The 27483-nt window shown below is 43.2% G+C and overlaps 1 protein-coding gene across 2 annotated transcripts; it reads right to left on the bottom strand.

The window, feature by feature from the left end:
- CLDN18 (claudin 18) lies at positions 1 to 27483 on the bottom strand. Of its 2 annotated transcripts, none has more exons than XM_005201865.5 (5): positions 26836 to 27483; positions 5586 to 5750; positions 4860 to 4977; positions 1983 to 2093; positions 1 to 970 (listed from the first exon to the last, which is right to left on the bottom strand). In XM_005201865.5, exons 1-5 carry the CDS (start codon positions 27053 to 27055, stop codon positions 799 to 801), a joined length of 786 nt encoding a protein of 261 aa, XP_005201922.1. In that variant the 5' UTR covers positions 27056 to 27483; the 3' UTR covers positions 1 to 798. The 2 variants fall into 2 exon arrangements, with proteins under 2 accessions (XP_005201922.1, NP_001068984.1); NM_001075516.1 differs by lacking the exon at positions 26836 to 27483 and adding an exon at positions 16869 to 17220 and having other exon boundaries at positions 3 to 970.

The raw sequence follows: 27483 nt of genomic DNA on the forward strand, positions 1-27483 counted from the left end.
TCATTTCACTAATACATTATTTATTCTAACTATATTTAGAATACCAAATATATTTAGATTACAAAAAATAAAAAGGAAAAAGAAAAAATCCTTTTCTTGTTCCTCCAGAGACTCTTTCTGGCCTGTGACAGAAAGAGGACATGCATGGGGAGTCCAGCAGATGTTAGCAGAGGTGGAAATGTTAGTTTCCTCCAAGTGAAATCACTTTGGCCCAAGTAATGTTAAAGATCACAGTGTAAGAAAACTCAGATAATGAACTGCAGATATAATAAATATTTTCCCATTTCCCTATCTCTTCTGCAATCAGTGTTTATTAGTAGCCAAGTGAGGGCTGGGGGTGGGAGGGGAGGCAAAAATGAAATAGCAGAAAATGATGTCTTTTGATTGACTCATTTTTTCCTTTCAGAATTGTTCTGGGGGATGAGTTGGGAAATAGATCTTCAATGGGCTGTCAGCTAGAAGGAGGATGGACATTTTGCCTAAGTGATCTAAATGATTTATCAATCCATATTCTATCATCAGATTAAAAAGGTTATATCAAAAAAAAAGAGAGAAGAAGACTGGAAGATGTGGGCTCTAGCCTCTAATGCTCTATGATAGCTCAGCTGTTTTGTAATGGAACATTTAGAGACAGAGGCATGTAGCCAAGACCATCTGGCCTCACCACAGGGGAAACCAAGGCTTTCTAACTTCCAACTGTGAGTCAAAAGCTATGGGAAATCAAGGTAGAATTCCTTGTTTTGGGGTGAGATCTCGAGGGGTTTCTTCTGCCCCTGCCCGGGTGACCTGGGGGGAGGGCTACACGTAGTCGTACTTGGAAGGAGGAGACTGTCCCTCATCCTCTGTGCGGGCACCCCCATCATATATCTTCTTGTTTCTGGTGTTGGACTCAAAGCCACTGCTGGCTTTGAAGCCTCCAGGCCTGTAGGCGACGTTGTGGCCTGAGGCATGGTAAGAGACGGCTTTGTAGCTGAAAGAAAAAGAAACACTCTATGACCAACTAGAGATGTATTTGGTAGCAGGACAAATTACCCATTTTCTCTAGGATGTCTGACTTTTAGCACTGAAAGTCCAGTGTCCCAGGAAACCCTTAGTCCTAGGTAAACTGAGATAGCCGCTGTTTTGGGCTTTGGGACACTGGCTTTTCAGCCTCTGCAGTGGAGCAGAATTTCTTGCTTTGTATTAGAGTTGGGGGTTAGTGACCAGTGAGTTCCATCTGTTCATCAATTCAGATGAAGCTGAACCAGAAACAATGTTCAGGGGAACATGGTTATGCCAAAGAATCATAGAATTTGTAAGCTGATCAGTACGTATGAGCAACCCATCTCTGCTAACCTGCTCAGTATGTGTATGAGGTAACAGAGGCTCAGAGAAGGCAGATGACTGGCTAGAGGTCACAGGACTGGTAAGCAGGAGAACCAGATGGAGCCAGGTCTCCCAATCCCAGTCACAGTGAGAAAAGTACAATAAGTGTTCTCAGCATCAGTGTTACTAACATTCTGAAACTGAAAATCTTTGTTGTAGGGGCCTGTCCTGTGCTTTCCAGGATGTTTAGCAGTATCCCTGGCCTCCACCCACCAGATTTAAGTATCACTCAACCCTCCACTCCAGAGCTGTAACAATCGAGAGTCTTTAGATGTTGCCAAATATCTCCTGGGGACCAGGACAGGGGTAGGGGGTGGGGAGAGGTGGGGAGGCGGGTACAATTGCTCCCAGCTGAGAATCATCAAGTTATGAAGTACTGGAGTTGGGGGGCAGCCTAGAGGGCTGTTTCGTTTTTCCTTCAATAGCATCACTTCTAAATCTTCTCAGGCTGACATATTCCTGTTCTGTTCTTTAGGCTTCCCCATAAAACATAAGGTTCATGATCTTTTTGTCAATAGCGTTCTTCTGTATACATATGCTGATCGTTCTGGCTGCAAATGATATGTTAAAATGGACTTGGATCAAATGTCTGATTACATTGGGATGGGGAGACTCACTTGGTTTCCTCGGGGGCCAGACCCCGGCAGGCGATGCACATCAGCACGCCCCCAATCAGCGTGAGGCCTCCAGCGACCCACCCCACGAACAGAGCCGCACCAAAGGTGTACCTGGGTGGGGAGAGAGTGGCTATGAATGTGGCTGACTCAACCGCCCAGGTTCTACCCTGTGAACCTGGCCATGCTCATCCTCTCGGTCCCCACTTTCAGATTTCACACCTACTCCAGCCCGCCCCTGAACACACAGTCCTTTGGGTCACAGTCAACTGAATCAGGTGCTCTGAGATTAGAATTGGAACTGAAGCTATTCAGCAAAACAGTTGTGAGATCCTTATGCCCCTAACATCACTCAGGCATAGAATTCATTGTGAGTCTCTAATTTCAGAGAAACACCTCAGGAAAATTCTACTTCTTCCCTATTGGCAAAGGGAAGTGTCTTGAAGGTTTGGTAAGAGAAGTATGAGCGATATGGGATCAGTCTCAAGTTATTATTTTAGAAGGAATTTTGGTCTCTTGAGTTCTTACTATGGACCAAGAAGCTTTTCTCATCTCTAACTCAAGTAACCCTGGTAACCATCCATGCCAGTAGGAGCATGGATGCTGTTTTTTGAAAGACCTAATGTGAAGAGACCATTCATTTCTTCATTCATTTCTTTACTTACTTGGTCAACAAGTATTTATTGATCTCCTACTATGTGCCTCCTACTGCCTGGCACTGGAACAGAGGGGTGAACAAGACACAGACCATACCCCAATGGTGCTTCTGTTCCAGCCCACACTGAATTCTAACCTGTAGAGGTCTGACAGTAAAACTGGTGACCTTCCCCCTTGTCAATTATATCCAAACAGGATAATCTGAGAACAAAAATCTCTGAAGTTACCTGTCCAAGAGACGTGGGCAGGTTCTAAGGAGATAATGTAAGAGAGCAATGGTGGGCATTAGTCCTGGATCCCTGGTATTGGGTGACTTTTCCAGGCAGGGGCACTGACACTAGGCATCCAGACACTGTAGACAAGGTGGGCTTTTCTAAGTAGAGTGACCAACCATCCTGATTTGCCCATGACAGAGAAGTTTCCTAGGATCTGGGCCTATCAGGGCTAAAACTGGGTAAGTTCCAGGAAAGCAGTGACAGACTTTACTTTCTTGGGCTCCAAAATCACTGGATAGTGACTGCAGCCATGAAATTAAAAGATGCTTTCTCCCTGGAAGAAAAGCTATGACAAACCTAGACAGTGTATAAAAAGCAGAGACTTCTTGCTTTTCATAGCTTCTTGCATATAGCCTTGACTATATGGACCTCGCTGACAAAGGTCCATATAAAAGGCAGAGACCTCTTGCTTTTTATAACCTTTGCATATAGCCTTGACTATATGGACCTTGCTGACAAAGGTCCATATAGTCAAGGCTATGGTTTTTCCAGTAGTCATGTACGCATGTGAGAGCTGGACCATAAAGAAGGCTGAGTGCCTAAGAATTGATGCTTTTGAATTGTGGTGCTGGAGAAGACTCTTGAGGGTCCTTTGGGAAGCAAGGAGATCAAACAAGTCAATCCTAAAGGAAATCAACCCTGAATGTTCATTGGAAGGACTGATGCTGAAGCTGAAGTCCCAATCTTTGGCCACCTGATGCAAAGAGCTGATTGGTTGGAAAAGACCCTGATGCTGGGAAAGATTGAAGGCAGGAGGAGAAGTGGGTGACAGAGGATGAGGTGGTTGGATGGCATCACTGACTCAATGGACTTGAGTTTGAGCAAGCTCTGGGAGATGGTGAAGGACAGGGAAGCCTGGCAAGCTGCAGTCCATGGGGTCACAGAGAGTCAGATATGACTTACTGACTGAACAACAACAACAACACCCAGAGAAACCAGGATGAGTTGATCAGCATGGTTCTAAGTTGTCCTTGTAGTCAAGAGACCATGGGAGGACTGTAAAGGAGGATGAGGGCACCTTATGGGGATCATATCTTTCCCATTCTTAAAACAATGCAGGAACACATATGGTGAATGGAGTTCCAGGGAGCCAGAGAGTAATGGATTTATCACATGCTCACACTCATCTGTCTTCCATGATGGATGTTGCTGGAGAAATACCAAGCATATCCACTCTAGAGATGATGGGTCACTTAGGTATAATATTTACATGGCTCTCCTAGAAAAAGATCTTTCTCCTTCAGGAATTTGCTGCTGCTTCTTGCTATAAAATACATTCCTTTGAAGTGGCTAAATGAATACAGGTGTTGGAATTCCTCTTGCATCTTTGAAAAGTTCTACTCTGCTTGCAACACCAAATTACAGTGAGGTTTCATCTCCCTCTGCTAGTCTGTGACCCCCATGAGAACAAGGACTTTGTTGTTATTCCAAGAACTCAGAATGATTCCTGGCCCACAGCAGGTGTTCGATACATTTGTAGAATGAATGAGTTAATGAATGAGAGAAAGAGCAGCCATACAAGGAAGAAACATCACTTTTTCACCTATATTGCACCTCACTCATTTCTATTCTAGCTTTTCCCTGTCCCTAGCTGGGTTCCTGTCACTGACTGGAGATGTGGGGTGATGCTCATTTACATGCTTGGGTTAACAGTGCCTGTTTCATTGCCACCACAATGGGGCCTGTGTAAGAGTGTTAGATAAATACTGTGAACTGTCGCTGTATTTCAATGGAAATGTCAGATCAGCCTCAAGTCATATCACCAAGGATATTTCACTGAAATGAAGTTTATGAATTTACAGATCATTGTTGATTTATGATATGGCATGGCTGCCTCTGATAAATTTTTGCTATTTCAGGCCCTGACAGTCACATTAGGCATATGTGCTTAATCGGATTTTTACAACAATGTTCACTGAGAAATACTGAGTCTAGATTAGGAGGTTACCTGGTCTGAACGGTCTGCACCATCCCCCCCATGCTGGTGAACATGCTGGCTGTGGACATCCAGAAGTTAGTAACCAGCATGTTGGCAAACACAGACACTCCAGCGATTGCACAGAGACCTGCAAGCAAAGAACAAGAAGACTCTGGAGTCAGCTTTAAAGCAATCACATTGTTTGTGAGACAGTGTATGCTTACATGAGTTTAGATGAGCAGGTTGCAGAATACTCCATTCCTATAACAGAATGGTCAATTCAAGCACTGATTACTGAATTCTCACTATGAGTTGGGCTGTCTCTTATCTCTACTTGTGGAGGGATGGGTGTGTGTGCAGAAAGAGATTTTCCATCTCAGGACAAGGGGTCAATAGTACAAATATTAATATTTGGGCCCTGGTCCTTTGACAATGTCAAGGGTTCTTCCCTTAAAATCATTTTGTAAAGTCTCAGCAAAATAATGCCTTTAGGGATAGAGTCACTTGACTACCTTAGAGTTGAGAATCTCCTATAATGAGGCGAGGCTGGCAGCTAAGAGGGACCTTAGCACTGTGATAATTCTGTAGAGTGTAGTCGAGGCTTAATCTCAGATCTTGAAGCCCAGTGTGTAAAGCTTTTACCCATGTTCAGACTATGTCCAGTAGGGAGAAGCTGTGTTTTCTCTGCCAGAATGATTTTGCTTTGACATTCCCGGATGTGCATCTGAGAGAGGGATCCCCAGGTTCCTTGTTTACCTGCGATGATGAACATGATCCCGGAGGTGAGTGTCATTTTGGCTTTGGCGGAGTCATCCATGTTGCCCATACGGATGCACTTCAGGGCAAAGATGGCCACCAGGAGGCCAATGACACTCAGGACGATGCCCACGATCATCAGGGCTCGCACTGCCTGCAGCATGGCTGTGGGACAAGGGACAGGACAAAGCAGACAGGTAAGACCACCTCCGCCAGATTGATTAGGTTTAATACAACAGAGAAACTACAACCAACCAATACCAAACTTCTGAGAGGCAGAAAGCCCAGAAACTGTGAACCTTGTCATTGTTGGAGATACAAAATTATGGAAAGTGCAAAACCATCACTTAAACTCCCCTGATTGATGAAAAACATGCATGCAGATGTCTATAGAATGAGAAAACTATGGACTATTGGAGCTGGGACGGTCAAGGGAATTTAGCTATTAAGAATATTAATTACTAATATTTCATCTCCTCATTTTAAAACCTGATAATCTGTGTTCCAAGAAGGGAAGATGGCTTGACTAAGGTGACATTAAAGATTATTGATAGAGATTATAGTAAAACTGGGTTGCTTTATCTTCCAGTTCAAACATCTTTCTTCTCTAGTCTTTTCACAGGGGCTCAGTGCTTCATAGAGTTGTGCCCACTTCCAGAAAACTCAATTTAATTTATAGCCTATAATGAAGCAAAGTCACTAGATGATATACCAAGGGCACTGTATCATTGCCTCTTCCCAAAGGGACTATTAAGGTCATGGTGAGCTGTATTTGGGGCCTATATAAAAAGATGATTATATCAATCTCAGGTCTTTCAGCACAACCACAGTTTATCAGCTGTTCCCTTTCCAGGAATCAATGGAAGTTCTTTGTCCTCTGGGGACTCTCTTGCAGTGACCTCCCCTCCAGATACTTCTAAAGTGGTTTCTAGTGCCTCCTTAAAGTGCAGCGAGTCTTAGCAACAGGTTTTTACTGCGTGAACCCCCCCTCCCATGACTAGACATAGGGATGACAATAATGAACAGGTCTCTGCCCTCATGGAGCTTATGCCAAAGTGGGGAAAGATGGTCATCAAACATGTCCACTACAAGCATAATGAACTTTACAAAAGGAAGACAAATGAGTTCTTGTGTCTTCTAGATGGAGAGGCCACTAGGGTGGGTAATTCTGGTGGAACAGAACTGAAGGCCACATGAAGCAAAGCAGAGAGCTCTGTCCTGTCCAAGTTGTCATAGCCAATTGCTACTTTTAATGGAAAGCTATTAGAGACTTTTCAGATGTTAAAAAACTGAATCCATATTTTAACAACTCTACAATGTAGGTAATATTATTTAAAGAAATCGAAACTCAGAGGTTAAATAACCTTCCCAGACACACATATCAAAGGAAAAGCAGGGCTGGGGGGGCAAAGCTGGAGCTGTCTTAAAATAGTTATTTTCCCATCACAGTATGTTGCTCTGAGGTACTTTATCCTGGAAAAACAGGCAGAGTTCTGGCTGCCAGCAAGGTACGGGGTTCTGTAAACTCCTAATAGAATGTATCCTTCAAACTTGGAGACTCGGCCATAAAATGTCATCCTCTGAAATGGATGGTAAGAGTGTATAAAGGAATATTCTCCAAAAGTCATCTCAGGGAATTACCTGCCCCAGGAGAGTATTTATAAATGTGACTCTCAAGACAAGGAAGCCCTGGGAGAAATTCTTTCCAATCTCTTTGCAAAGATTTCCATCTCAAATATGGCCAATATCCATGGAACTGCCTGCTTATTCACTCTAAGATGTGTATCATAAAGCAATTTGTCATGATGGGAGAATTGGCAATCAATGAAAGATACTGAAAAGAGGAGAGGTAGATCATGCAGAATTCATTAAAGAGCCTTCTGCTGTGTCTGAGGAATGGAGCCCTGAGAACTTTCTCACCAGGTAGGGAGACGATGGAAACCAGATACTCTTGTTCTATGCCATTGATCCTTGATTCTTCTCCCTAAGAAAACTTATGATTTTAACTTTGCTTCCTTGCTGGGGAGAGATTTCTATAGGCATCCATCATCAATCTTGGCCCTGTTAACAACTATTTTCCCAGGGTAAATGTGTTGGTTTACAGTGTGGATCAATCTTCTAGGATCTGACCATTCACTCCTGGGAGAGCTGCTGAACATTGGCATCTTGGGCTTGCACTTTTCTGATGCTAGTGTCATGGAGACCTCAGGAAGCTGAAAAGAACCCATGGGGGTTTAAGAATGGCCTTTGGATCTACTCCTTAAGAGGGCTCTAGCATGTTACCTCTGTTTTCCAATGCCTTGCTCAATGGCTTTGTTGGCCTCACACATACTGGGAACAAACACCCCATACATTCCCTCACTGGCAAATGCAAGCATGTGTCATCTCCTCATGTATTCATTTACACCTTTGTGTATTCACTCAGCATGTTGATAAACTCTCATAGTCATATGTTCACAGATTCATGCACTCATCCATGAATTCATTCATTTATTCATCAAGAATTTTTTAAGCTCAAATTCTCTGCTAAGCTCTTTCCCAGGTACTGTATGAGGAATAAAATTTCATGAGAAATAATCACTGTCTTCAAGCAGTTTACAACCTGGGAAGATTTTATTTCCATTGGAAATACTGAACCTTAAATGTCTTTTCACCTTGGAAGTACCTTGGCTAAGAAATCATAATGGAACCGCTTTCTGATGTCACTCATTGTGTGGTTCTAGTTCTCTTTCACACAGACACACACACACACACACACACACACACACACACACACACAATTAAGCTTCAAAACTGTGGTTCAAGAAGGTTAGTTCAGGAGAGGACATTTTTGGGGAATCCCCAGACTTCAGGAAATATCCTTAGGGCTCTTCTGTTTTTGAATGTTGCTACCAGAAAACCAGACATATGAGAGGAGGAAGAGACTTTAACTTTCCTTCTATCTTGTCCCCATGGGCCTTTTATGAACTTCAAATATACTCAAAAGCCTATTTGAAGTTGTAATAACTGCTCTTTTTCTGATATCTTAAACCTTAAGCCATTCAGAGAACAAAATCTTTTTACCATTTTGGGAAGCACCTGGCAAGGCATCTGGTTAAAACAACCAAAACTCAATCAACCAACTAACCAACCAACCAACGAACCAGACAATATTAACAAAGTAGAATAAGGAATGTCCCTTTTTTATATTTATCCTGAGCAGGGATGGGGTCACTGAATCTCTTTCAATTGAGTGGTTCTAGTATTTAGTCTCAAAAATGTATCACATATGTGCTGTGACTGTTGCTGTGGCTGAGATATATGGTCTACCCCGGCCTTGTTGGACTGGAAGGGATGGTGATGCTGGCTGGTGGGAGATATTAATAAAAGCTCTGGTCTTGCCTGATGTGGACAGCAGTTGCTGCTGTGTGTGCCACAGGAGCCTTTGGGTACTGGAGTCAGCCTGTTTTGGCCAGCCTTTGTCTCGGGCTCTCAGATGCCCTCTTGCCTCTGCTGGGTCAAGTTAAGGTCAGAAATAAGACCTTATTTATTTTCTGCTTGCTCTTGATTTCTGGATTTCTGATCAACACTGGTACCTGCTTTGAATCAGGTCCACCATGACTTTGAGCTCCTTTTTATATTTAGAATCTCCTTCTATGGATAGGATTAGCTTACTCCTACCACTTATATTTTGTGGAACCACAGTCAAAGCCAAAACTCTGAACCTGGATGGATGAATTAAGCTCTCCTTGCTTTGGAGACCCCTTGGGGAAGGGTTCTTCTGAGGGTGGGGGCTGTGATGGGGGCAATTGCCAGAGTGAGGGACAATGTTCTTTACTACTCACTGCTAGATTCCCTATGTTTAGTAATGTCCATGGAGGTGCATGGTGGTGACTGGAACTTCTTTCCATCTGGAAGACTCTACCATCCAGGATTCTAATCCTTCTCCTTAGATACATAACCAGAGAAATGGCTCCCAAAGGAGGTACATTTCTCTTTTAGCTACTCTGTGTCTTATTTGATATTCTGAGCAAGAGGCATAGGCTTATCAGCTGATAACAGGTGAGTCAACTGGCTCTATAGACTGATTCCCTGCACTAAAGGTGTGACTACAGCATTCTTTCCAATGAACAAAGACATATTATCAGAGCTGAAGGGTGGGCAGGATTCAGAGCTGACAGAAGCAAACAGAAAAATGGGAACTGAATGTTCCTTCCCTGTTGCTATATATCTTATTCTCCCAAAGTAGCTATGAACTGACAGGCAAGGTGTTTTTGGACATGGTTCCCAATCCTGGCTGTACCTTAGCATCTCCTGGGGAAACTTTTAGATAAATATTTATGCTTTGCCCTGATCCCTAGGAACTTTCATTTAATTGTCCAGTGACATAAAACTGCAAGGAATAATCTGGGGGCTTAATAATCAAGAGGGCTTAGGAGGAGGTGCTCAGAATGGGGAGTTAAGAGGAAAGAGTTCTAGTAGCTGATATCACTGAGCTGGCTGGAGGGTGGGGGTGGGGCTGATGAGACAGCAAGCCACCAAGTGCCAAAGCCTGGGCATGGAGTCTTTGTTGGGATGGGGAGGGGAGATGACTCATATCTTCATGCACAGCTTGGCCTCAGATTGGAGGCAGGTAGGGCTGGTGGAGGAGTCCAAAGAGGGGGATCCCAGAAGAGGTAAGTCTGAGGCCAGACCTTAGAGGAAAGGCCTTCAGAACAAGGTGGGAGGGCCTTGATTCTCCAGAGATCCTGGGGAACCCATATGGAGGTCCTACGCATCTCATGAGGTCCCACAGACTTCATGATACCAAGTGTCGTTAGGCAAGTCTTTCAACCTCACAGAAGCCAAGTCTCCCCAACTCTGGAGTGGGATAGAGAGATTTCTTGCAAAGAAATGTGAAGATCAGATGCTGCTTGGTCCCAGCATAGAACTAAGTCAGGATCTGTAAGATTCAGTTTCTTCCCCTTCCCTAAAAAGAAGCTATTTTTCCATAGAGAACAAAGTAGTAGTTACCAGTGGGGATTGACGAGGGGTAATATTGGGGTAGAGGAGTGGAGGATGTAAATAGGCTACAAGGATGTAGGGTACAACACGAGGAATGTAGCCAACACTCAGTAAAAACTGTAAATGGAAAGTAATCTTTAAAAATTGTATAAAAATTAATTAAAAATAAGACAATTGAAAAAAGTAGTTATCTCTCTCCAACTCTACATGGCTTTGGCTTGTACTAACCATGTACAAACCTGAATCCTTTCATTTGGTAAAATACAGTTGAGGATTTGAAAAAGACATGTGTGAGAGAGTGTGAAGGGCAGGAGTGGAAGAAGATTTGAGAAGAGGAGGAAGAGAAAGGCTTGGACCAACATAGGGAGGAGATCAGGAAAAGTGGGCTTAGGATCTGGTGGGCAATGAGCAGGCTGATGCGATGTAGGTGGGTTCTGTCCTATTGCCTTTTCAACTCTAAGGTGGGCTCCAACTACGTAACTCTGACCATGTATGTTCCCACAAAGCAATGATGCCCCACCACTGACCAATTCATGCTAGGGTGTGATGCCCCTGCTATCAAATTAACAACCTTGGGACTTCTTTGGTGGTCCAGTGGCTAAGACTCCATGCTCCCAATGCAGGGGCCCAGGTTTGATCCCTGGTCAGGAATTAGATATGATATATTCTAATTAGATATTGTATGTTCTGCATTTGGAATTAGATATCAATTTTCAATGAAGATTGAAGATCCCATGGGCTTTCCACGTGGTACAAGTGGTAAAGAACTTGCCTGCCAATGCAGGAGACATAAGAGACATGGGTTTGATCCTGGGTCCAGAAGATCCCCTGGAGAAGGGAATGGCAACCCACTCCAATATTCTTGCCTGGAGAATGCTATGGACAGAGGAACCTGGGGAGTTTTAGTCCATAGGGTTCCAAAGAGTCAGACATGACTGAAGTGACTTAGCACACGTTTCTCCGGCATATGTGTTGCAACTAAGAGTTTGCATGCTGCAACTAAAGATCCTGCAAGCTGCAGTGAAGATTGAAGATTCCAAGTACCACAGCTAAGACCCAGTGCGGCCAAGTAAACAAACAAACAAAAAAACCCCCATAGTAACAATCTTTACAAGCACAAGCTGAGGAGGCATCCTGATTTCTGGGTCTACATAGCTTTGAGAATCAAGAAGTCAGAGCAACAGCCTCCTTTTACACTCAAGTTACAGGTTCTCTTGAGCTTTGTAGATGTGTTCTCAGTTCTCTGTGGAATCTCCTTCAGATGTGCCATAATGTGTACACATCAGATATTTGTCCATATACTTAAAAAAATCACATTTGTGCTAAAACATGTCTCTTTTTTGAAGAAAGGGAAAGCAGCTTAACCCAAATCCAAGAGGTTCCTCCAGATCTCATTTCAGTTTTACAACTAACTTATACTAGCTCTACCTTTCAGGGCCAATTTCTTCCACTGGACATTGAGGAAAGACAAGCTGGTTTCACAGCATCAGGAGCGTTAGACTTTATGTGAAACATTAGCTAGTAGTAAGAAGAAATAAACAAGATAGCTCCTTTCGAAAGGATACATAAGAGCAGTTTCATATTTTTTTCCTTATGGATTTCAGATTTAGTGAAACTGTTCTCTGGGTTAAATATGGTTTCCTTAAACACCCCCATTGCTGTGTGTGTCAATATGATTGACAGGTTGATGGGAGACTCCCTAGCTCTCCAGTGGCTGTTGTTTTTGCACATTGAGGTGGTAAAGGGGAAATGCAGTCAGTTGTGTGAAAAAAATCAAGACATTCAGTGCCTGTTACAGTGCTGAGAATCAGTGAAGAGCTCAGAACACAGGGGGATGGGGGATGGAAAGGAGAAAAAAAGGACCCTAAAGAAATCTTTACTTTAGATATTTAGATTCATAAAAGGCATCTGATTTTGGAGAAGAAAAAAACCTGGAAGATCAATATCCTAACTGAGAGCTTTGGGCGGTGTAGACATGACAGTAATGATTTAATGATGCCAAGAGCCAGATCTTGTAGAGACTTTTCAGAAGATCCAGTGGTTAGGACTCAGCACTTTAAATGAAAGTAGGGAGAGTTCAGTCTCTGGTTGGGCAACTAAGATCTCTGGATGCCACAAGGTAAGGCCAAAAAAATAAAAAGAGCCAGATCCTGTAAATGGGTCACAGAGCATGTTTTACACAAATGCCTTCCTGTGAGGCATTGCAGACCTAGAGAAAGCCAGGTCAAGAGATGTGGGTGGCCAAGCTATGCCCTGGATCCCAATTCATCTGCTTCTAACCACAGGACCCTGCTACAGCAGCAAATTCAGTGCATATTTGCAAACATGTTATAGAAAACATCACTTGACTCTGATACCATCATGGAGGCCAGAAACATGAGTTTGCCAGGCTTTTGCCTCCTCTCCCTCCTGTCCATTGACAGCCCTTTGCTTTTTTCCTGCCACAGTCTCCAGTCTCCAGGGAGGGGAAATGGGAATTAGTATTTTTATAAGTATCTTTATACTTAATATTCTTGATTGTGCATTGTTAATGAAATTACTATCAATGGGTCAGAGTGCCAATGCACCCTCTACTCTTATGTGCTTAAGCCTAGACCAATCCTTTCAACTGTAAGGAAGCCCCTTCTAGCTGGAATGAGTGTGGGCAGGGAGATGACACAACTTGGAAGTCTTTCATTGTGTGTTCATAGCCTACTTCTGTCATCCTCTATCCACGGGAACTTGGGCATGTTACCTTGCCATGCTCTCTGAGCCTCAGTTTTTACCTTTGTAAAAATAAAGCTAATACATATTTCCTTGTATTACTGTGAAGATTAAACTGGAGTTTCTGTGCAGTCCAATAAACCATAGCTGTTTTTATTTCTGGGCACTGTCTTTGGAGAATTGCATGCTACATTGGTTGTTTGGAATCCAGTGCAGAGAATCCTGGGCTATAAACTATACAGCACTGGCAATATACAGGTAAACAGTCCTGGTACCACCACCATTTACCTCCTTCATCTCTGTAGGTATACTACAGCTGCTGCTGCTGCTAAGTCGCTTCAGTCGTGTCCGACTCTGTGTGACCCCATAGACGGCAGCCCACCAGGCTCCCCCATCCCTGGGATTCTCCAGGCAACAACACTGGAGTGGGTTGCCATGTCCTTCTCCAATGCATGAGAGTGAAAAGTGAAAGTGAAGTCGCTCAGTCGTGTCCGACCCTCAGATGAATAGAATTAAGTTATTCTATGGCTGCCAGTTCCAACTAAATGTGATACATTCTTATCAGATAAATGAAAAGTGAGATTTTTGCAAGCAAAGAGCAAAGAAGAATTGAATAATTGGTAGTGGTGATTATGATGATTAAAGCATTAAAATAGTATCGGCCTCATGCCTTTATAGCACTTACAGGCTTACTTGTCTGCAGGAGGATAATATTCTTCCCTGAGTTCCAGGTCAAAATTAAGCTCTCTGCAACCTTCCATTTTTACCTCCAGGCATTCCTCCCAGCTTCCCTGCTTCAGGTGTTTCTTCCCAAGGCCTTTTGTCATGCTCAAGAATATGCTTTCAGCAACTGTTTCTGGTGGCCTCATCCTCTCTAGGCACTGGGTCCTGGCTGGTTCATGTTAATCCTTTCAACCCCCTTGGGAGCCCCATAAGTATCCACAAGCCATCCTCTGGCCTCCTCTCTGACTTCTTCATTGCCTTATGATCCTGCCTGTAGCTTTTGAGTTTTTTCCCTAGTCTTTTCCTCCTAATAATCCTCCCACTCTTCCCTTACCCCAGTCAGTCAGCCACACCTTAAGTCATCAAACAAATAATTGCATTTCAGGATGCCAATTTGCACTGTGGTCACTCCTGCTGCATTGAGGACTGGCTACTCTTAAATCCACACTCTTCTCCATGGCCACACATGATTAGTGATTTAAAGTATCTCTTTTTCCACAAACTCAGTCCCAGGAAATGGCTATCCTGCCTTTTGGTGGGATGCAGTTCTGATGCAGACAGGCAGGGCAGGGGTTCTCTCTGTGAAGGGAGAAGCATGGGCTGGGGGCAGCGGGCTGGTAAGAGATGGGTAATGGAAGGAAGGTGAGTAACGCTGGAGGTGTGTGTCAGGCTGTCACATCTGCCCCTAGTTAAGCTGAGTGAGGAACCATGGAAGGTGTTTGGGCCTTGAAATATCCAGGAAGAGGAGAGCAGAGAACTGGAAGCTGGTGACTGAAAGATTCGGCCTGACCTTCTGCCATAGTCAAAAGAGCAAACATTGTAAGGAATAAAGGATAGAAACCGGAATGCAAGAGGTTAAGAGTGAGGAGGGAGGGATGGGAGAAAAACTTTGTCTTTTAGTTTGATTGTCAGTGAGCTAGGGAGAGAGAGAACTTGAGAACGCTCTGAATCAGGAAGGTTTTCCAAGAAAAGATGATATAAGCGTAAGTGAGGAGGAAAGATGAAAGAGGCAAGAAGGGGAGGGGCTGGTCAGCAGGGGTGGCCACACAAGAGGGGGCAGGGCCCTCAGAGCCCTGGTGGAGAGGCTGGTCTTGGACAGGTGGCAGGGAAGGAATCTCGTTCTGCAGAGTAGACTGTTGATGGGCAATGAGGAGAGATTCTGAGAGGACTTAGGGATGATGGGATCCCTCAGTAGAATGGAAAAACAATGAGGGTGGTAGCAATGCAATCTGACCACGTTGGAGAGTGTGGCTATTTGGGATTCTCATGTGTGGAAAGACAGAGAATGAGCCAGAGACTGATACTGTGTGATGGGGTCCTGGGAAGAGGTAATTGAGCTGAAGTCATGAAATGTCCTGCCTTCATTTTGAATACAAGGTCATTCTTACTCTTTTATTTAATAGTTAAAATTGGGTGTAGCTAGCAACTCAACTGGAGAAGGCAATGGCACCCCACTCCAGTACTCTTGCCTGGAAAATCCCATGGACAGGGGAGCCTGGTGGGCTGCAGTCCATGGGGTTGCTGAGTTGGACACGACTCAACGACTTCACTTTCATTTTTGCACTTTCATGCATTGGAGAAGGACATGGCAACCCACTCCAGTGTTCTTGCCTTGAGAATCCCAGGGATGGGGGAGCCTGGTGGGCTGCCGTCTATGGGATCACACAGAGTCGGACAGGACTGAAGCGACTTAGCAGCAGCAGCAGCAACTCAACAATCCATGGTCTTGCATCTCCTTTCTGACCTTTGCCCTGTAGCATCAGCCACTCTCTGGGGCTTTCTTCCCTCCAGCCAGCCTCCCTTACTGCTTTAAGCAGATCTCAGTCAGTGATCAGTCTGTTTCACAATACAAGTGGCTTCTAAAGATGGAATAAACACTCCAGTTCTACTCTGACACCCACTTTCTATTTCTTTCTGTAAATGGAGATAATTGAGATAATTGCTTTTCAGAATTCAATTTCAAGGGCTTCACAGGCCTTGCAGTTTCCTGCAAATTTATCCCCATCGACCTGTCCACAAGGTATTTGTTTCAGAGAGGCAAAACCTAGCCCTGTTTTCCTTTCTTCAACAAACTCACATCAGGGCTACTCCTTGGGGCCACTGATTAACCTTTTATTTCTTTCTTTGCTTTTTAAAAAAAAAAATCAAGTAGAGGTCCCATAATATCTAGAATGCAAAGTTCCTATGATTCCTATTTGAACTAATTATCTATTAGAAACAAGGATTTAGCTGATACCATCTCCAGGGGTGAAAGGATGTCATTTATAATTATATTTATATTCTGAGACTATTACAATTATTATAGTTCTGTAATTATATTTTGACATGCATTGTTTTTGAAGAGTGCACACCAGAACCTCTCAACACAAATGCAGAGAAAGGATATTTGTAATTTAAAGGCGATATATACTTTCTGGCACTGACTGAGACTCTGACTTCTCAAAGGAAAAATTAACCAAATTGATAATGAAATTATATTAACTCCTGATAAACTTTTTTGATGGTAAGAAAATATTCACCATCCTACCTAGCCCTAGGTATGTGCAGGCAAGAGCAAGTCACACGCACATACCTGCACACAATTACTTTTCTCCTTGAGCAATATTGTCTCTTCTAGCATCAGGAGCCTGCCCTCACCATAGCCCCCTTGTTCTCATGACTCGCTTCCTCACTGGCGATTCCTTTGAGTATAAAATCTTGGATGTTCTCCCTTAGGTCTACATAGCCCTCTTTGACATGGGGCCAACTTCTCCTCTTACACCTCTGATGGGAGCCAGTGCTGTGAGAGTCCTGCCCTGAGCCCAACTCCAAGGTCCCTCCTGGCTGCGGTGAAAGCAGCAGCCGGCTCCCGGCCTCATCTGTGCCCACGCCTACCTGGCAGGCCCAGGATGGTGAGGTAGGGCCGGCACTCGGTGAAGCCTGAGCTCTGTTGCACGCAACTGCGCCAGAGCCCTTCATACTGGAACACAGCGGTGACCGGGTTGTCGTATAGGTCCTGGGTGCTCCACATGTCCATCTCCGTGGCAACGATGCAGCCGGCCAGGCCCAGGATGGACAGCAGGAAGCCCACCACTTGGCATCTGGTGGTGGACATGGCCCGGCTCTCCGTCCTCCCGCCCAGCTGCCGCCTTCGTCCTGCTGAGCTCCCGGGGAGCTGCTCTGATCAGATGGCTTTCCTCGGCCCTCTGTGTTTGTTCACAGTGTTTTCCTTAGATAGTTCAGTTTCACTCTTGGTTCAAGGACATTATTTTTTCATTTGTTAGGGAAGCAGCCCCAAGAGGCACTTGTCTGGGGAGTGGCACAGGCCGGGTTGGTTTGAGGGCGCGGCAGTCTGAGTGGACCCCTGCCCCACCCCGGCTCTGGGTCTGCCCCAAGGGAAGAAGCGCAGCTAAGACTCACGTCCCTCCACCCCCGACCACACACACAAGCCTTCCTTGAGGCCCTGTTCATCACGGGAAACCAGTTCGACTGACCTCACTTAAAAAACACGGCTCCAGAAATCTCTGTCTCACACCAGACATTTTCTCTTCACAACTCGTAAACCACCATTACACTGACATCTTTCCATTTTGATCTTACAGAAATGGGTAGAGCAGGTATTAATTATTCCCCACACATAGTTTTGGGGGGAGGGGGTGGTGAGTCAAGCAAGGTAAAGAGGTTAAGGTACTTGCCCCGGTGCCTTGCACCACAGCTGCTGAATTTAAAAGATGGCAAAGGTGGAAGTCTCATCTCAACTTCTAGTCTGGGACTCCTTCTCTGTTTCCATATGGAGTGACAGGGCAGGCAGAGTTGTCCCCACTCTTGAGAGGGGAGCCATATCCTACAGCTATACTCTGGGTCTGCCGGAATTGGATCTGGGATGGGAAGAAGCAGGGCGTTGTGTTGACGGACATCTCACCCTTTCACTCGCAGGAACCAAATGAAGACCATGTGGCAAGCAGACACAGAAGTTCCACAAAAGGCCATGAGGAGGAAACAGGCAGGCTGGACCAGAGACCCTGACCTGGTTACTGAGAGGCCTAGCATCTGCTCCTGACCCGGTCCTTGACATGCTGTGTGCTGGGCGATTGGGGCAAATGGCTCCGCTTATGTGGATCACAGAGTTTTCATCTGTAACATGGACAGGATAAGCTGAAACACTTCAGCACCCTTTCAGGTGTCATACACTGTTCTCCTCTACATTTTGCAGAACAGTCTTTACTACAGTTGGTCAAAATGTCAGGAATCACCAAAACAGAGACTTGGCCAGCCATCAGCCAGTGTGTTTTGTAGACACAATTTGATTTTAGAATTACATTAGAGAATTGATGGACCTGCTACTTCCTGTGGGTGGTATATGTCTGGCGTCTGAATTCAGACACATTTTAGCGAGACGTTCCTTGAATCTGGATGTCAAGGCCCTGATACACACCTATACCCCAATCTCTAGTCTATACACGTTCTCCAGGAAACAAGCCTGTGCATCTGGACATTTCAATGTTATCTTGGGTGCACCCAGTCACCACTCCCATGGCTTTATTCCCAGCAAACACAGAAAGCAAATATGCAAGGTCTCCCCTCTGATTTGAATGGAGGCAACACTCCCCTCAACCACATACCTTGCTTTAGGTTCTGTGATCAGGGTTTGCATGGTAAGAAGAATGAGCCAGAAAGCCCCAAGAAGAGAGTAGGCAAGAGTTATACGACTTAGGTGAAGTCCTGTTGGTGGCTCTGTAACTCCTGAACTGAGCTATAAGGCCAAGTCTAAAAGGTGGGGAGGGGACAGCTAGAAGTGACCCTGGTCTCTGCTGGTGGACGGGGATCAACCAATTAGATTGGAAAATGTTAGAATAATTCAGGAATGATTCTGCCACCGTTCCTGTGGACAGAGCTCATTTCACTCTTATTTCAATTAAAAGTTAGGCTTTTTATTCAGAAAGATTTATAAGAGTTTTGTTTCCAGTTGTTCATTTTATGACACTTGTTTACACCCTCACCCCCATCATTGACCACCCAAATGTAGATTGAAAATGGCAAAATTAAGAAGAAAAGGTTATTATAGTTACCTAGTTTCATTCATGACAGTTTTCCCTCTCACTTTCCTATGAAAATGTTTTTATGCAAAATTTCAAGACAGAATAAAAAGATATTCAGGTAACAATGAATTAATCTTTCTTTCTTGTTTGAAGTGGTGACAGTGACTTTATATTTTTGGAGGAAGGAAAAGTTAGCTTTAAAGGATAAAGTAAAGCTCCTTCTACTTAGGCAGAATATTGAATGAGTAGAGAGGGATTCTAAGTGTACACACTTTAAAAAATATGAAATAAGTATACATTTACATGTGTGCAAGCTCAGTCATGTCCAGCTCTTTGTGACTCCATAGCTCCTTTGTCCATGGAATTTTCCAGCCAAGAATTCTGGAGTGGGTTGACAAGTGTTAACATGCTTTAAAACATGTGGAAAATGGGATTTTTCACTTCCTGGTGAGTTTTCTGTGCTCTAGAATGAGTGGACTGCTGCTTTAGCAGTCACTGCTAAAGAGTAATTGGGGGTCCACAGAGAAACATCTGGCTTCCTTGTTTATGGCAATGGGCTTTGTTAAAATATATTAAATGTATCTCTAATGATAATGACAGTTCATGGTCTGATTATAATAGTATATAATAATGATAACAATCCATGATCTCATTGTGTTTAACAATAATGGGTCTGTTTCAACTTTGTTTAGTCACTTTTACAGTGAAGCAAAAAATTTTGCTGACTTCTTGAGGGGAATCCTCCCTATATTCAACTTTAAATATGGTTCTGGTGTTGTCATTTCAGGTTGTACATTTTCAGGAGCCTATGTTATTTTACTGATATTGGAGAAAACATTTCCCTTAACTTTTCTTTACCTTGTTAAAGGAATATTAATACAATATCTATGCTAATTAGGCAATATGGCAGTCAAATATCAATATAAAATATTACAGCTAGGAATATAGGAGGAGTTAAATTAGTATTATTAGCAAGACAAATGATTGATATATCCATTGATTTTTTTCTTTTAAAATATTAACACATTTTATAGTCTTAACTTCTGACTCTACCTTTTAGTGCTCATAATAGAAAATTTAGAAGTGGGAAAATGTTGACAAATCTTAGTCATAATTTTAAACCTTACACAAAATATTTGGCATACTTTCTTTTTAATCTATTCTCTGTATATATTTTTTACATAATTAAGAGATCATACAATTTACTGTTTTTCTCTTTTCACTTAATTGCATACATATTCAATTAAAGTACTTTGTAAACATTGTTTAATATATTTAATCTTAAATATTTAATCTATGAATATGTTAGTATTTCATTATATAGAAATGCTGGACTTCCCTGGTGGCTCAGACAGTAAAGAATCTGCCTTCAATGCAGGAAATCCTGTTTGATCCCTGGGTTGGGAAGATCCCCTGGAGAAGTGAATGGCTACCCACTCCCAGTATTCTTGCCTGGAGAATTCCATTGACAGAGTAGCCTGATGGGCTACAGTCCATGGGATCACAAATAGTTGGACACAACTGAGCAACTAACACTTTCACTTTCATATAGAAGTCCAACTGTTCACCAAAACAGCATCTATTCTTACATAATTAGACTTTACCCCTCCCCCAGTTTTTTGTTTGTATCTTTTGCCAGTATTTCTGATTACTATTTTAGGACAGATTCCTAAGACAGGAATTAAGATGCCAAAGGGTATGAGGCTTTAAAAAAATCTTTTAAAATCTTTTTTATGTAGAGGCAGACTTTTTTCCTATGAATTTTATTCCTAGTAAACAGCATCTGAAGCATCAACAGCATTTGAAAGATCTTGCCTCACTGAAACCCTTACCTGCTTTGTGAATTTGTTGTTATATATGATCACATGTTTAAATTTGCATTACTTTGATTATTAATGAGTTTGAAACTATTTTTTAAACAAATATTTGTGGAGTGTTTGTTTTTCTTTTTTGTGAATTATCACTTCTTCCTCATATATTTACTGGAATTTGGAATTTTGTCTATCAACTTACATGAATTATTTGTTAAGGATCTTAATATAATGTTATGATTACTAAAAAGATCTTTTCACATTGAATATTTGCTTATTAATTTTTTTCATGGTTTTAGAAAAATACAGTATTTTCCATTTACATGTTCACAGTACCTGGTGCATAATAGGTGCTTAATAAAAATCTGTTAAATGATGTAGTAAAATGAGTGTTCTTTTCTATGCTTAGGAACTTATTTTCCATTTAGAAATGATACTAGAATTATTTTAGAATTTTAGAAAATTTAAAAGTGTTTTGTGTATCTTTACATTTAATTAATCTGGAACCTATTTTGGTTTGTAGTCTATGATTCATTTTTTTCCCTCAAAAAAGCTAATCAATAATTTTTACAGCACTTATTAAATAACTTTCCCTTTCCTCATGCTTTGTAAAACCTCCTCTACCTATATTAAATTCACATATATGTCTTCCTAATTTTAAACTTTGCTCCATTGACCTGTGTCTATCTTTGGGACAAAGCACACTTTTAATTATCACAACTTTAGAATTTGGTTGAATATCTGAGAGAGTTAACTCTCTACTTTTATATTAATATTATCCTTAAAAAAACATTTAAAATTAATTTCATCTGCTTCTTCTTATAGATAACCACTTCGCCATGCTCCCAAGGGAAAACTCTCACTAGCATTTTGATTAGAATTCTTGTAATATTATTCTTACAAGCTTAGGCTCTGCAAAAAACCTGCCTGAGTTTGAATTCTCAACTGCCACTTACTATCACAGTGTCACTGGGAAAGTTCTATAGCCCCTTTGTGCTTCAGTTTCCTCATCTATAAAATGGAGATAATAGCACTACTTACCTCATAGAGTTGTGAAAATTAAAGTAAGTATAAGATAATTGATGTAAATTTATATAATCACACAAATTAGATTTAAAATATAAATTAACATATGATAATTTCTTGAACCAATGCCTAGGGCAGAGTAAGGTCTCAGTATGTTATATTATTATTATAACACAATTAGTTAAATATATTATTTATTATACATTAATTAGGAAGAAATTCACATTTTTATAATATCCCTATCTAGGATCCTGTAATATATATTCCTTTTTAGTTGATGTTTAAATTTTCCTTAGTAAACTTCCTTTTTCATTTTTATTCTTGCCTAACATTTAAAGATCAGAGAAGGCAATGGCAACCCACTCCGGTACTCTTGCCTGGAAAATCCCATGGACAGAAGATCCTGGTAGGCTGCAGTCTATGGAGTCTTAAAGAGTCGGACATGACTGAGTGACTTCACTTCCACTTCACTTTCATGCATTGGAGAAGGAAATGGCAACCCACTCCAGTGTTCTTGCCTGGAGAATCCCAGGGACGGTGAAGCCTGTGGGCTGCTGTCTATGGGGTTGCACAGAGTCGGACACAACTGAAGTGACTTAGCAGCAACATTTAAAGATGTTATTCCTAAGAGTTTAACACATAACCCTGTATTGTGTTGCCTCACAAAGAGATTTAAGTTATTTTAATTCTCTTAATACACTACACTCTCTCATGCCACTGTGTCTTTTCCAATTATGTTTCCCTCTTTCTGAAAAACTCTTTACCTCTTTGTCTTTCTGGGTAACTCATACTTGTCATAACTAAGTAACTCAGCTCAGCTGTCATTTCCTTTGGGAAGTCTTCCCTTCCCTCATGTCTACATCCTGTACCATATGAGACACTGACTATGCTTTATAACAGTGGTTCTTAACTGGGGCCACTCTTGCCCCCAGGGGATATATGACAAGTCTGAAGACATTTCTGCTGTCTCAACTAGGGAGGGAAAGCTGCTGCTACGCACATCTAGTGGATGGAGGCTAGGGATGCTGCTAAATACTCTGTAATGTGGGGAACAGCACCCTACAAAAGGCATTATATGGCTTAAAGTATCAATAGTGCCTAGGTTGAGAAACTTTGCACTGCAACGGTTTGTTTATCCTCTGTCTCTCTTTTAGATTTGTGAACCTTTCCCCATGTGCAGACAGCTTGGGACATAGTAGGTACTCAACAAATGTTTGTTGAATGCATAAATGTTCTTTCTAGTGCCATGATTTCTGTGTTACTGAGTTTAAAAATTTTTTACTTTTATTTTTCTGTGTGTGTTACAGTTACTTCCTTATTACTTCTGTGTATATGGGAAGACCAAAGGCTTTACTTTTACTTCCTGTCCCTGCCAAGAGGGGACCTTGTCTAAACTTGGTCAGTCCAGGACAGGGTGGCTGACAGTTTTGGTTTTAGTGAAATGACTCTGTCTAGGAAGGTTGACTGTCAGTCCAGTACCTCGCGTTTCTCTGGAGGGTTCAGTTGTGCTTGACTTCTTCCCTCTGAGCCTAAGTATCTGTGTTTGCATTCTTGGGAGTGTGTTGCTTCTCTATGGAAATTAAAAAATTCTGTGCTTTCATTTCAATGACAATGGAAAAAATTAAAGCAAATATGTTCCAGACCCTCAGGCTGGCCACTTATGGTCTAGGTTTACGTTGGTATATATGATCATGTTTATACCAGGAGTCAGTGAAGTGAAAGCCTGAACTGATCCATGAACAAAGGGTTCATTCCAGCCCAAACAGAAATGGAGTCAGGGGAATTTCTTCCACCTTGTGGCGCTGGTACTATGACTCAGAAACCTGTGTCCTGGTGGTCAATTCTGCAGGAGCATCACCAAAAAGTACTGCACGTCCTATTTTGCACAAACCTGATTGCAACAATTAGTGGTGGGTGGCACAGTGGTAAAGAATCTGCCTGCCAATGCAGGAGACGTTGGAGATTTGGGTTTGATCCCTGGGTTGGGGAGATCCTCTGGAGTATGAAATAGCCTGGTGGCTCAGATGGTAAAAAATCTGCCTTCAAAGCAGGACACCTGGGTTTGATCCCCAGGTCGGGAAAATCCCCTGGAGAAGGAAATGGCAACCCAGTCCAGTATTCTTGACTGGGAAATTCCATGGACAGAGGAGCCTGGCTTGCTACAATCCCTGGGGTCACAGAGTTGGACACGACTGAGCACACATACTTGCAAATACACAGCAGAGAACTTTTCCTCCCCAGATCCCAGAAATAATCAGGTCAATAGTCTTAGAGCCACATTTCAGAAGCACCACATCCCAACCTCACCTCAAATGAACAAAATCATTGCAAAAAGCATCATGTCATAGATGCCTCATCACCGTGGATAAGAGAGGACAATTCCCTGATGAAGTGGTGGCTAAGGGTGACAGATGTGAGTAACTTGAATTTATTAATACCACTTTATAAAACAAACTCAGGTGAATAGAGAATCTGCATTAATAATACTAAAGTCAAAGCTTTGAGAGAGGTGAAATACAAAATTGAACTGTATCTTTGTCCTATTAAACTCCAAGTGAAAACCAATAATATCCCTAATACCAAGTGAATTTTGACATTCGGGTTTATTTAGTGGTATTTACATTATAATTGCAAATGTGGTTTTGGTTCCTTGTATAAAATTTATGTGCATTAGGAATTTAAATCTATTGTTATACATGTCCATGTTAAAGTGACGTAAAATGAGTATAATTGAAATCAATATTGAAGGGCTGCAAGAATTTTTTTCTTTTAAAATGGATTTCTACAAAATTCTTTTTGAAAAATACTTCTCTGAACTATCTAGTGGCAGGATCTTCACACATAACACACACAAAGGTTCTAAGAGAAGGCCCTAAAACAGTTTCAGTCCGGCCCCAGTGTGGGCAAGTCACTTTGCCTCTCTGAGTCTTCATGTCTTGACCTGCAAAATAGGGCATGTTGACAGCTGTTGCTACTCTAGGACGCCCCCAAGACTGCAGCCCCAGTCTTAGGTAAGAGGTGAGTCTAGGAAGATGCTTTTGCACTGGGGATTTCTGCTTTGTGTCTGAGAGCCATGGGGCTCCCTGTGAGGGCTGTGAGCTGGGACTTGGGTGCAGGTAGGACACAGTCTGAGCCCTAGCTCTATCTGCATGTGACCTTGGGCAAGTTTCCCCAGCTCAGCTTCCTTGTTTCTAAAAGGGTGGTAATGATAGCATCAAGTTCATGGATGGGGGAGCTTGTAGAGATTACACAAAGTACTTCAAGGCAATTGTTGGCTCAAGTGCTAGTGCCTGGTCTGCCATTGTTGTTTGCAATTTATGAAGCTGTATGACCCCTCAGGTGTCACTTGGGTGCTCTGCCTCAGTCTGACTCTCTCCTTCAGGGCCTCTAGCTCTGTGTGGACCCAGGCCCATGAACCGAGGTCTCTGAGAGACCAGGGGCATTTTGCGTTTGAGTTGAGGGTGAATTCCAAGGGCAGATGGTTAGACCTGGAGCTCAGGAGGGGTCAGTAGGACATAGAGACGTGGGAGTGGCTCACCTTTCTCCAGTCCCTGGAGGAGGGAGATCCCACTGAATCGGCCACTGGTCACCCAGGGATCTGGCTTATGTTCTCATTTGTATACAGGCCATTCCTCTCTTAGCCTGGCATTCAGTGCTCTCCACCATCATCTCCATATAAATCCTCTCTTCCTACCAAAGTCATTCCTTCATTTCCTCCCAAGTAAACCTCAGGTGGAAACAACCTTTAACACGTTCATGCCTTTGCCCATGCTGTTTTTCCTGCTGTGATGCTGCACCTCTAACTCATAACTACCTTTCAAGGGTCACTTGTGGGATTTCCTTTCCAGTGGGTCTCTTCCTGAACAAGTCATCTTTCTCTCATCTCCTGCAGCACTAGCCCTGTATTTTCCTTACTTTTCACCTTATCATACCACTCTGGTGCGCACTTTCACGTTTTTGGGATGCCAGGTCCACAGAATCCTGAGGCTGTTCTGAGCTCTCCATCCCCAAGTATGGAATGCATGAAAGACTGAATCATTGTGAGACAGAGTCTTCAACTTGTACCTTCTGTGCAGGCCTATATCTTGGCTCTGCAACCCAATGGAAAATTTCTGGAGGAGAAATTCTAGTATCTATTTCTGATCCTCCTTACTGTGCCCACCTTTCATCATTGTCTCTCTCCAGACTTTGATGAATATTTATGAAAGGAAAAAAGAACTAAGAAATAAAAATAAGTGTATTTATTGTCTTACTCTGATACCTGAGTGAAAGACACTTTTAACAATCTATGCTCTTGAGGCTTGAAGTTTCCTATGTTAACATGACCCATCTGTGAAGCAAACAAATTCTTATGAAACTAATAGGCCAGCCTGCACATCACAGCTGTCACTCTTTTGCCCTGCATGGCTGAGTGCACTTTCTACAAGGTTCCTCTGTGCAGAGAGAACTCAGAAGCTGGTTCCATGTGATCAATACTTTTTGGAGGTCAGGAGATGCAGAGAAGGGGCAGACCCATCTGGTATCCCCCAGAGAAACATAGCACCCAGTTCTTTTCCTCTGCCCACTTTCTGTTGCTGCTCTGTGCATAGGTGCCCTGGAACCTGGGACTAGGCACAGAGGGCCAGAGATGGAACTCCATTCAGGAGACTCACCTATCCAAATCAGGGTGGAGGATCTGGGACTAAAGGAAGGAAGTGGCTATGACTTGGGCCTCCTGAGTCCTGAGCCTGTGGGTGATTGAGACTTGTGTGCAGTAGAGTTATTTTAAAAATGTGCCGGTTGGGTACCACCTAGTTAGGGATACAAGAGTCCTACCAGCTCCAAGAAGCTCCTGTCCCTAAGTTTCCTGCACTTCCTGTTCCCACCTCAGCGGTGGGGATTGTTGCTCCTCCCTCCCCAGTGGTCCCTTGGCGGTGCCCCAGGCAGAGGTGGCTGTTCCTGTTCAGCTCTGTCTGCCCCCACATCTTGTCAGGTACCTGTCCTTACCTGGCAGCCCCAGCAGGGTGAAGTACCCCCGGCACTCGGTGAAGCCGGAGCTCTCTCGGACACAGGAGCGCCACAGCCCTTGGTAGTTGAATACAGCTGTCACCGGGTTGTTGTACAGATCCTGGGTGCTCCACTGGTCCATGCAGGTGGCGGCGATGACGCCTGCAATCCCGAGTAGTGAAACCACAAACCCCAAGCCCTGGCAGGTGGTCACGGACATGGTGGTGTGCAGAGCTGACACAGAGTACCACTCGACAGGCAGACAGTCAAGTTCTGAGGGTGCTGAGTGTTAGGATGGAGCTTTCTTAGAGAGGCTGGCACACACGTCACTGTGGACCATGTAAGGAGGCGGGGACTCAACAGTGCCACCTGGGCTTGCCCCGCGCCTTTATCTTCCCGAGTGAGAAAATTTCCACAACATGGTACCAAGAGCCATTTGTCTTCCACCATATGTACACTCTACTCACTGTTTACCTTTTGAGGGAGTTTCTTTCCTGATTAGCCAGGCTCCCCTCTGTGGAGGATAAAGCAGGAGCAGAGGGCACTGCCTGTAGGTCCCAGCAGGTTGGCTGAGTAGGGCTCCCAGTGGCTAAGCCACACAATAGTAGGAGATGCCAAAGGAATGGATTTATATCTAAATCACTTTGC

Source organism: Bos taurus, chromosome 1 (assembly GCF_002263795.3).
Source record: "Bos taurus isolate L1 Dominette 01449 registration number 42190680 breed Hereford chromosome 1, ARS-UCD2.0, whole genome shotgun sequence".
NCBI classification, from domain to species: domain Eukaryota; kingdom Metazoa; phylum Chordata; class Mammalia; order Artiodactyla; family Bovidae; genus Bos; species Bos taurus.